General features: G+C 23.8%; 2 protein-coding genes across 2 annotated transcripts; both read left to right on the top strand.

Moving 5' to 3' along the window:
* The first annotated feature begins 2,786 nt into the window (after positions 1-2,786).
* Positions 2,787-4,063, top strand: LOC122502692 (gustatory receptor for sugar taste 43a-like). Its single transcript, XM_043612857.1, has 5 exons — positions 2,787-3,092; positions 3,220-3,472; positions 3,565-3,633; positions 3,732-3,821; positions 3,940-4,063. Exons 1-5 carry the CDS (start codon positions 3,022-3,024, stop codon positions 4,018-4,020), a joined length of 564 nt encoding a protein of 187 aa, XP_043468792.1. The 5' UTR covers positions 2,787-3,021; the 3' UTR covers positions 4,021-4,063.
* Positions 4,064-4,508: 445 nt separating this feature from the next.
* On the top strand, positions 4,509-11,818 carry LOC122502589. The gene is made up of 16 exons (XM_043612728.1): positions 4,509-4,615; positions 4,856-4,959; positions 5,103-5,285; positions 5,368-5,575; positions 5,681-5,889; positions 6,001-6,186; positions 6,332-6,467; positions 6,577-6,731; positions 9,463-9,481; positions 9,687-9,790; positions 9,920-10,099; positions 10,186-10,396; positions 10,644-10,858; positions 10,959-11,144; positions 11,302-11,437; positions 11,625-11,818. Exons 1-16 carry the CDS (start codon positions 4,606-4,608, stop codon positions 11,807-11,809), a joined length of 2,427 nt encoding a protein of 808 aa, XP_043468663.1. The 5' UTR covers positions 4,509-4,605; the 3' UTR covers positions 11,810-11,818.
* Positions 11,819-12,047: the final 229 nt, after the last annotated feature.

Below are 12,047 nucleotides of genomic sequence, written 5' to 3'. Positions count from 1 at the left end.
TTCTTCAAAAGAATTTAATTAAGATTATATGTAAAATTTTAATAAAATTCTTCCTAAATTCAATTATTTTCATAAACAATAAAATTCTTCGAAGAAATTCAATTAGTATCAAATTTGTTGATAAAATTCTTTGCAAGAATTCAATCATTTGCAAATGTTTTATAAATTTTTTCGCAATAATTCAATTATTTAACAAAAAAATTAATAAAAATTCTTCATAAGAATTCAATTATTTTTGAAAATTTTAATAAAATTCGTTGCAAAAATTCAATTATTTTAAGAAAATTTGATAAAATTCTTCGAATCAATTCAATTATTTTTAAAAATTTTGAAAAAATTCTCGGCAAAAATTTCAATTATTTTTAAAAATTTTCCTCAATTTAATGATTTTTATAATATCTACTAAAATTTTTCAAAAGAATTTAATTTTTAAAAATTTTATTGAAATTCTGCGCAAACATTTAATTATATTCATAAAATAATTAAAATTTCACAAGGAATTCAATTATTTTCATAAATAATAAAATTTTTTAAGGAATTCAATTATTATTTTCATAAAAAATAATTTAAAATTCTAGAAAATAATAATTAAATTAAAATGATGAAAATTTGATGAAGTTACAGTAACAATATTCTTATAATGTAAAATAATGATTTTATCTCTCGGTCATCTTTAATTTATTAGAAAACATGAAGAAATCGATCACTCCGAGTCTTCGACTCGGAGCAATCGATATCTTCATGTTTTATAACAAATACTTTTATAAGTTGTTTAATTTAAAAAAGGTTTGAATTTTTGAATGTCTTAATTCCTGTGGAAAATCCTGTTCCAAAGATAAGATTAAAAATATAAATTGTGCAAATATTTTTCTTCTTTTTCTAAAACAAAATAATAATTTTCTTAAAAAAATTGTGAATGAAAAAGAAAATAATGGAAAATAAATAAATTTTCTATTTCTTAATCACAGTTGTTTAATAATTTTCTAATTTTTTTAGAGAAATAAAGAACAAAAATAATTTCAATTTGACAAAACATAATATTTAACAAAATTTTAGTCTTTTAATAAAAAGAAGTAAAAAAAATTCTGATGATTTCTATTTTCTGTCTAAAGTTAACAAAAAACAAAAGTATAAACAAAAGACAACTTCAGAGTGTGAGGGACAGAAAAAGTGAATGAAAGAATGAAAGAACATTCAAATTAATATAGTTAATTAATTAATTAATTAATTAATTAATGCTTCAAATGACTTATAATTCATATGTTAATTTAAAAATTTTTCAAAATGCCACTGCCGTTTTTTTTTTTTTTTTTTTTTTTTTTTTTTTTTTTTTTTTTTTTTTTTTTTTTTTTTTTTTAATGCAAGTTAAGATATAAATTATTGACGGTTGCCAATAATTTGTACTATATTCTATTTTTTTCATTAATAATATTATTCTAATAACAAACACTCCTCTAATTTTAATCAGTTCATATATTAAATAAATGTTCTCAGTAATATACATATATTCAACTATCAGAAAGTAATTTCGCAGAATTGAAAATTCAATGTAATGTAGACAACTAATAGATAATTCACTTGATAATTCACAAAAAAAAAAAAAAAATTCATTTATAATATTGATGTCTTTCATTAATAATGTAAAATTCAGGTAATTGTATTACATTCGAATCTACCATTAGGTAATCGATATTTAATGATTATGAACATAATGAGAAAGCGTATGAGTAAATCTCCCCTATTGAAATAAATCAGAGTTGCATGATTTGTTAAGGTGAACAGTGTTTTATTGAAAAAACAAAATGTTTAGAAAAATTCAGAAAAAGAAATATTCACTTTATTTTTTAAAAATTTTTAAATGGGAACCAAAAAATATTCACGATTCAATTGTACCAGTATTAATATTGAATTGGATTACAGGATTAAATATATTTGAATATCCATTAGCAAAACCACGACCTGTATTCACTTTTATTTATGTTTTATTGTTGAATTTTTCATATTTGTTCGTTGCACTTTCTGCGAGAAGTGTGAAAAATCAAGGTGTAACTCAAATTGGAAGAAATATTTTTTTATTAATTGTATGTGTCAATGTAATTGTTGGTACTTGTTCAATTTTGATTGGCTGGTATAATTACAAGGTGTGTTATTTGTATATTTATAATTTTTAATTTTTAATTTTTAATTCAATTTTTACATTTTAATGTTTTGTTTGAATTTTCATTTTGTTGTTAAATTTTTAATTTCAGTTAATAAATATAAAACTTTGTGTTTTTTTTTCAAGGCATTCAAGGTTAATATTCAAAGATTAGAATCATTGGACGAAGGTTTGGAATATTTGGGTCTTCCGAATAAATATCGAAAAATTTTTCTTAGTTCAGTGAAAAGAGTAATTACGTGGTGCATTGTAGTTACTATTTTAGTTTATAGTGACTTTAATCTTTTTTTAACAATGTATGATTGGTCGACAAGTGTTAATCTTATATATTTATTTCATTTCCCACTTCATCTAAATTCTGTTGTTGACTTCACATTCACATCATTGGTAACGTAAGAAAAATTCTTAGATACTTAGATTATTTAAATTCCACCAGGTATGTAAAAATGAAGCTAAAATTTTTCAAGAGCAGCCTCACAGAATTTCAAAACCCCAGAGATGTGTTTTGATTTATGTATTTTTTACTCGGGGATTTTTGGGGTCCTTGGATTAAAAATCTGAACTTAATTCAAAATTCAAAATGGCGGATGAAATATGACGAACGATTATAATTGTTCGCCATATTTCATCCGCCATTTTGAATTTTGAACAACAAATTTGGTTTCATATTTAGATAATTATGTATCTCTGATAAATTAAAACTTAACACATTTTTACCAATTCAATAACTTTTTTAATTTCTCAGATGCTTAGGAAGAAGATTCGAAAATATAAATTCACTTTTAGAAAGAACTTTACCAATTTACAATCAAATAGAAAAAGTGAGAGAAGTCTTTCCAAATTATAGTAAAGTTCATGTTTTAATGGCAACTAAAGAATTTAACATTAATTTCACTGACAATTCGAAGCAATTGAAGGTCTTGATTTTAGTAAGGTGAGAAAAAAAATTTTTTTTATTTCCTTTAAAATGAAAAAGAAACACAACTATTGTTTTATAATGTAAAAATTTACTAATTTAAGTTAAAATTTACTGTAATTATAAAAAAAAATTATGGTTCTAGATATCTTCATATGGAGTTATCAAAAATATCCTGGGAGCTTAATAGAATTTATGAAAAACAATTGATGATGAAAATGGGAGCACATTTCATTATAATAACAGGTCTCTTATACAATCTATTCACATTTTTCTATTTTGTAAATGAAACATTAAAGGATAAATTAAGAATCTTAATCAGTACGACAATATGGTTCAGTGTTTATTGTTATCGATTTTTAAAAATAAATACCACCTGTGCCAGGGTCAGTGCGGAGGTACGTGATTGTTTTTCATCATATATAATTTTTTGTCATTCGAAACTATATTGAAAATACATTTGCGCATAAATTTGTTTCTTAATATTTAGGCGCGCAAAACTAGGAATATTCTTTATGAATTAAAAAATTCAAATAAAGATAAAGAAATTATTGAGGAGGTAAGAAATTTTTTTTGTCGTGTTAAAAAAAGATTTATTATTATATATTTTTTCGATTTTTTAATATTCAGAATGATTTTTTAATTGTTTTCATATAGATTGAAGAATTTGGTTTACAATTAACACAACGTCCTTTGGCATTTACTGCATGTGGATTATCTTCTCTTGATTATGACTTTGTGCGAAGAGTAAGTATTTGGATGATATATTTTCAATAATTATTGAAAATATATTTTTCAAAAAATAACACAACCAAATATGATATATATGACTGATGAGTAAATTCATAAATAAATTCTTTTCCAGTTCATAGCATCCGTGACGACTTATTTGGTGTTATTGATACAATTCAGCCCCGAAATACGTAAATGCGAAAGAAATTATTGAGATAGCAATTTAAAAAAAAACTTAATATCATCTAATACTACAAAAATGATTAAAATAACAACTGTTTATGTATTTTATCAATAAATAATATTTGCTCCATATTTTTATACTAATAGTGTTTCTCTTTTTCCACTAAATTTTATATATTTACATTTACATGGGGTTCTAGAAGATTCTGCATTGGATCTTATGTGCTAACACGTTGTGCACATAAAATGATATTCAATAAAATTAAAATGATTTTGCATTGGAAGGATTCTGACGCTTTATGTACAATGTAAAAACTCTATTGAAATTAAAAAATAAAATTACAAATTTATATTTCTTTAATGTAAATATTTGATAGAAGTGTGACGTAAATCTTTCGATCTAGAATAAACAAAAAAGTGAATTAATTTTGTTCTGAACAAATAAGCTACTAGTCAAAAATAGTATATTTTCGTTAAACCTAATAAATTCTTTATTCACGAACCATCGATTGCTTATAAAAGAACTGACATAATTGATTTTAATATTAATATCATTTTGAAAAACGGATTGCAAGTGTTAAAGAGAAAGAAGTGGTTTTTGCTAATCTTCAAAAAAATGAAGTTTTGTAAGTATATAAGAATATTGTATACCCACATATCACAGTATTTTTAAGGAAGTTTACAGAAAGTTTGGAAATTTTTTTTATCTTTCTTTAAAGTCTAAATGTTCTTCGAATGTAATCCAGTAAAAACTATAAATCCACTACATGCTTTGAGCAAAGTTTTTAAAATCACTAAATAAGTAAAAAAAGGAAATTGTGAAAGATATTGTTTAAACTTTTGCGAATGATTATATTTTTTTCCAGCACTATGTTTTTGTATTATAATGGTTCTAAAATTGACTGCAACAGCAAAGCAAGTAACTTCATTTGTACAAGGAGCTGAAAAGTTTAGTGCTAATTTAACAGCGGTGAGTGTCAATATAAGAGCAACATGTAAAAATATCAGATTACTTAAAAGTTAAAACTTGACTGTTTAAAAATTCCAATTTTAATATTGTTTTCATTAATAGAATGATAAGACTCAAAATATTAATTTGTTTTTGATTTTCAGTCTTATTCAAAGCAAAGACCTGATGGTAATTTTCTGGTTTCTCCGGCAGGTAATGTAATGTCCATGACATATCTCCAATCCTTCTCTTCTTCTCCTGCAATTTTCCAAATTATGGAAGCATTTGGATTAACTTTGGATAGCCTTAAACGATCCAAATTTAAATTATTCACAGATAATTTAGTTGTAAGTTATAGAAAATATAAAAATACATATTTTTTATGGGGTTAGGAGCAGAAAATTATTAAATTCTACTATTTATCTTCAGGGTGATAAGGATGTCTCAATTAGTGTTTCGACAGGATTATTTATAAGTCCTGATGTGAGAATATATCGCCGTTTTGCTTGCGTATCAAAAATATTTTTCAAAGCACATATTGAGAACGTTAATTTCACCTATCCGTCGGCATCAAAAATCATAAATTCTTGGATAGAAAATGACAATGATTATAGATTTAAAGGAGATCTTAAATTTGGTAATTTAAACCTTTTTACATAAATTCCGTCTTTATGATAAAGAAATGAAATAATTCAGAAATTATTTGTTGTATTAACAATAATATTGTTTAAATCATTTTCAGATATAGACAATGCTATTAGTTTGTTTCTTGCTAATGTTGTTTACTTCAGAGGTAATTGGCTTAATAAGTTTCCAATTGGAAACACGATCAATGAAAAATTCACTACTAGCAAAAAAGAATATAATGTACCAATGATGTATCGAACCGGTTCTTTTTATACTGGATCAATTCCTGGCGTAAAGGCGTCATTCATAGAACTTCCTTATGAGGTAAAATGTTTATCAACAATTGTGTTCCTTATCAAGTAAAATAAGTCAAATTCCGAAATATCCGCAGTTCATTCTTTAAATCATAAAACACAAACAACTTTTCTTTTTCAGAACAAGAAATTTTCAATGATTATAATCCTTCCTGATGAAATAAACGGCCTCGAGGAAGTAGAAGATAAATTGTCAACATTAAATATACAAAAACTTACAGAAAATGGAGAATCTAAACATGTTAAATTGAGTATACCTAAATTCAAAATTAGAAAACTTACTGAAATGTCGAGCACTTTGAAGTCGGTAAGTTTTTACTAATTCCGCCATATTGGATTATTTGACATTTTTGATTTTGAAATTTTTATGCTACATTATCCCATAACTTGAATAAAATTTGTATACCTGTAACAAAAAATCACAACTGCAAATTAAATGTCTTTCTTTGCAGATGGGTATTTCTGAAATTTTCGATTATAGACAAAATTTTGTTCGCATTTCAAAACATGACTGTAATGTGTCTAGATATTATGACATGTCTTTCATTGAGGTCTATGAAGATGGCACTGAGTCAAGCAGTTACGATGGTAATTACTAACTGTTTTCATATATATAGTTTACTATCCTAATAATTATTTTCGTTAAATATAGACAGAGAAATAATACATTTAAATTTTATTCTAATTATTTTTGCAGTGGAAGAATCCGATTATGAGGGTGATGATGATGATGGTATAAATTCTTCTAATGTGGCCTCTTTTGCAGTAAATCATCCTTTTCATTTTAAAATAATTAAAAATATTAATGATTATGATAATGTAATTTTGTTTGCTGGCAGTGTAAGAGAATTTTAGAAATTGTAAAATTACTTCATAATTTTTGTTATACAAGCAAGGTTGAATTATTTTGTTGATACTCCTTAATAATTATATAAATATTGTTTCGAGTGAATATATTAACGAATAACCGAAATGTATAATTGATGAGAGTTCTTATGTTATAATGAAGATAGAGTACATCAGACGAAGAAAATTAAATATCAAAGAAACTTTATATATTATTTCAGTGAACATTGAAAACAGTTGAAAACTTTCGTTGATTGTATTAATTTTGTTGTTTAATAAAAAAATTACTTACATCGATATGTTTAGTATCATTTAGTATTAACTATATGAATAATTAAATTGTTTTGAGGAGTATTTCTTGATATTTTTTGAAAATTGTTTTTTTTTAATAATTTTAATTAAAAATTTGGAAAATAATTGAATTAAACAAAGAATTTTTTCAATTTAAAAAAAATCGTATTTGTTCATATTTATAATTGAAAATTTGATTAATTCAATTTCATTAAAATTTATTGATACTAATTGAATTTCTGCAAAGAATTTCACTATTTATAAAAGTAATTGAATCCTTCCAGAAAGAATTGTTATTACATATTTATGAAAATAATTAAATGTTTGCGTAGAATTTTATTAAAATTTTTATGAAAATAATTGAATTGTGGAGAACAATTTAATTATTTATAAATATAATTGAAATGCGAAGAGAATTTCAAAAAAAAATTTTAAACATAATTGAATTTCTGCGAAGAATTTTATTACTTTTGAAAATAATTGAATTGTTTTTTAGAATTTTTAAAAAAATTTATGAAAATAAATAAACAAACGGGCATAGTTCTGTTTACTACTTAAATAAATAAATAAATAATTGAATTCTTGTGAAGAATATTTTTCAAAAATAATATTCAAAAGAATTTAGTAAATCTGAAGAATTTTGATATTTATGGAAATAATTGAAATAATTGAATTCTTTCGACGAATTTTAATCAAATTTTTAAGAATAATTACATTTTTCAAGGAATTTGATTAGAATTGTAGAAAAAATAATTTAATTTCTGCAATGAGTTTTATTATTTATGGAAATAATTGAATTATTGCGAGGATTTTATAAAAAAGTTTCAAATAATTGATTTTAAAAAAAAAATTTAGAAACTATTTTTAATAATGCAATTCATATTAAATTTCCGTTTTTTTAGAAAATAATTGAATATTCGTGTAGAATTTTGTCAAAATTGTTTTTAAATAATTGAATTCTTTTTAGAAATTTTATTAAAATAGTAGACATACAAATTATTAAATTAAAAAAAATTTTTGAAAATAATTGAATTCTTGTTATTTATGGAAATAATTGAATTCTTGAGAAGAATTTTTTTTACAGTTTCTAGAAATAATTGAATTCTTTCGACGAATTTTAATAAAATTCTCAAGAATTCTCATTTTTCAAGTTTTACTATTTATGAAAATAATTGAATGTATTGCGAAGAAATTTTTAAAAATAAAATTATAATTACGGTGATTAACTTCCCTGGATTATTTTCGAAGAATTGAAATAAAATTCTTTAAAAGAAGTAAATTATTTTTACATAGAATGTAAAGAAATTTCAATTATATCAAAAATTTTCAATTATTTGTCTATAAAAATTCAATTATCTTGAAACAAGAGAATTAAAAAAATTTTAAAATCTTATTTTTCAAAATTTTCAAAAAAACTTTGCGAAAATTCAATTTTATTGAAAACATTTGAAGTGTATATATTTTTTTAAATTAACAAATAAAAATTTTAATTATTAATCTTCGCACTAGAAAACATGAATATACATTAGAATGTGACTCCTTATAAAATTTAATTATTTATCAATTATTAAGTTAAAATATTTTGAAAATTTGATTTGTTAAAAAGTTTTCAATGAAATTCTTTAATAAAATTTATTATTTTCAGTTGAATTTCACGAAATTTTTATTAATTGGATAATTTTTTTGTAATTTATTTATTTACATACTATATTTGAATGAGTGACTGATTTTTAACTATAAAATTACATTTTTAACTGATTTAAATTTAGAGAACAGTATAAATATCTATAAAAATTGAAATAAAAAGCGATTTTTTAAACACAAATTAAAATGATAAAGTTCTTTCTAATTTGGTGAGAAAATTCCCGGTTTGGAATATAATTTCTGACTTATTCCCGGTTTTTCACAATGGAGGAAATCATGATAGATTTTTCTCAAACAGTTAAAGGGTTAAAATATTAATTTTCTTATAATTCACATGTGTAGTTCAATGTAAATAAGACACGTATAGTGTTGCGCAATTTAACAAAATTCAATTTAAAAATTAGTATATCAAGGTTACAAAGATAATACCCATTTCATCTATTGTATGCACAAATGTTTAATAATTATGACGTACACAGGAGACAAATATTGCAAGAATGTTAGGAATGACAAGAATAATTTTTTTCAACTTTAAGTTACAGTTTTCTTAGTATTCTAAAAAACTTTACAAATAAGTGACGTTTATCTTTTAATCTTCAATAAACAATATTTTGCATAAACTAAACACAAAGTAAATAATTTTCTAATAGAGAATTACAGCATTTTTCTGAACCTAATGAATTATTAATTAAAAATCGACAACATATAAAAGGGCTAATAATTTCTTCTCAAAATGTGTTCATAGTTAGAGAAGTCGAATTAAGTTAATTTCCTCCATTCAAGAGAAAGAAGATTGAATTAATCTGCAAAAATGAAGCCATGTAAGTATAATAGAATACATCAGTAGGTTTTAACGTAATTTTTTAAAATAAGACATTGGAAAAGTTACCATATTGCATAAATATTAATTTACGATGAAAATGAAGCAAAATAGATTCTAATTTTATATAATTTATATTTTATTTTCCTCTTCTACTATATAATTATAAAGACTTATGTAAAAATTAAAAAAATAAATTTTTTCAGCATTATGTTTTTGTCTTCTATTGATCCTAAAGTTGACTGTAGCAGCGGAGAATTTCCATCCGTTTACTAAAGCTGCCGAAAACTTTAGTGCTAGATTAACAAGGGTAAGTGTTCACCAACAATAATAAATTATAAAATTATAATTTTTTCTAAATCAGTCATCATTTCAATCATTTTCAGATTGGGAAATTCAATAATTACTGAAATTATAGTAATATTTTCTACATTTTCAGATTATTTCGAAAAACGAAACAGAAAACGTCGTCACCTGCCCAGTTGGTGAGGTAATTGCTCTATCTTTACTGGGCTCTTCCTCCTATTTAACAGCTTTAACGGAAATTAAAGATGCAATGGGCATAACGCCCGAAGTTAATACAAGAGAGGAATTTCAATTCTTTATTGACAATTTACATGTAAGATATAAATGCCGCAAATAAAATACTATCAATTATATTATTCGGTAAAAATATCAAAATTTATATTTATTTCTATACTTCAGGTCAATACTAGCGTAACACTTAAAATTTTGACTGGTCTATTCATAAATTCAAAGGTTCCAATAATCAGTGAATTTAAGAATTTATCGATGGACTTTTTCAAAATAAAAGTTGATTCCATTGATTACTCCGATGCATATGGTGCTGCAATCAAAATTAATTCTTGGCTAGAAGAAGAGACAGATTTCGAAATTGATAATATCCTTGATTTTGGTTAGTATACCCATATAGTAACCTGCTTTTTATTACGAAAAATTCTGATATTTTTTTGAGCGCGAAGATTTATCTTTATAATAGATATAATATTAATACTAAAAAATTTGTCTTACAAAATTTGTCCTAAAAAATTTGTCTTAAAAAATTTGTCTTAAAAAATTTGTCTTAAAAAATTTGTCTTAAAAAATTTGTCTTAAAAATTTTGTAAAAAAAATATAAGTTGTGATAAATTATTGTCTTTTAGAAAAAGTGAACGAGTCCACAAGTATGATTGTTACAAATGTTGTCAACTTTAGAGGTAACTGGCTCAATGGGTTTGATACAGATTCAACGGTAATAAACACATTTTCTACTAGTGATGGTGATAAACAAAATGTACCAATGATGTATACGAATAATTCTTTCATAACTGGATCAGTTTCCGATTTAAATGCTTCATTTATTGAACTCCCTTATGAGGTATATGTAAATGTTGATGAACAATGTTCGATTAATTATAAAAATAAAGTTACACTACAATTTATAAATTATAATTCTTACAATTGGTTATCTTATCTAGGACACTCTATTTTCAATGATTATTATCCTTCCTAATGAAGTAAATGGATTGGAAGAAGTGGAAGATAAATTAGCGACAATGACTATTAAAGAACTTAGACAGAATGGCAAAAATGAAACTGTCAGATTGAGTATGCCAAGATTCGAAATTGAAACCGAATTAGAAATGACAAGCGCATTAAATAAGGTAAGTCAAAGTAGTCGAGATGGTTGAAATCTCAAAGTTATTATTATTACTCAGGATGAGCGAGCTCAAAGAGTTTTAGAAATCTTTGATTACAATTTCAATATTTTTAAAGTGTGTCAATTTCACATAAAAGTAAAATATTATATTTTAATTGCAGATGGGTGTCAATGCAATATTCACAGACTCAGATTATTTTGATCGTATTTCTAAGAACGCAACTCATGTGAGTCAGTTTTTGCAAAAATCTTGCATTAACGTAAATGAACAAGGGACAGTAGCATCTGGAGTCGTTGGTAAGGCCAAACTCAATATTAATTCCAAATAAATTCCTAAATTTTCTTCTATAATTCAGAATTATTCTCGTAGTCACTAAATATATTTAAAAGTACATATAAACTTACATAGAAATACCCCCTTACCCCTCTTACTTACTTACTTACTTACTTACTTACTTACATATTCATGGAACTCTTTTTGCAGGATTCCAAAGCGCATCCCTGGTAGTAGATGGCACTAATTATTCTGAAGTTCCTACGTTTGTAGTCGATCGGCCTTTCCATTACAAAATCATTAAAAATGTTAATGATGATTCTGGCGAAAGTATTGTTCTGTTTGCTGGTAATGTTAAGAAAATTGAAGAAAATCCATTTGCTATATTTGAATAATAATTATGTAACAGATTAATATTAACATAAAATGGTTTAGTATATTTAATTGTAATATATCTATGTAATTTAATTGAAAGTATTTAAATAAATATTGATTACTATGGTAAACATGTTATTTTACTCAAAAATTGCCCTTATATATGAATTAAATATTTACTTCAATCAAATATAACTTTTATTTGAGAATCTTTAATTAATCTTATCGGATTAATTGAATAATTAAGAAACGGATCCC

Source organism: Leptopilina heterotoma, unplaced genomic scaffold, assembly GCF_015476425.1.
Source record: "Leptopilina heterotoma isolate Lh14 unplaced genomic scaffold, ASM1547642v1 Lhet_235, whole genome shotgun sequence".
In the NCBI taxonomy this organism is placed as follows: Eukaryota; Metazoa; Arthropoda; class Insecta; order Hymenoptera; family Figitidae; genus Leptopilina; species Leptopilina heterotoma.
Note: the sequence above shows the minus strand (reverse complement) of the source record. Positions and strands in the feature narration are given on the sequence as shown.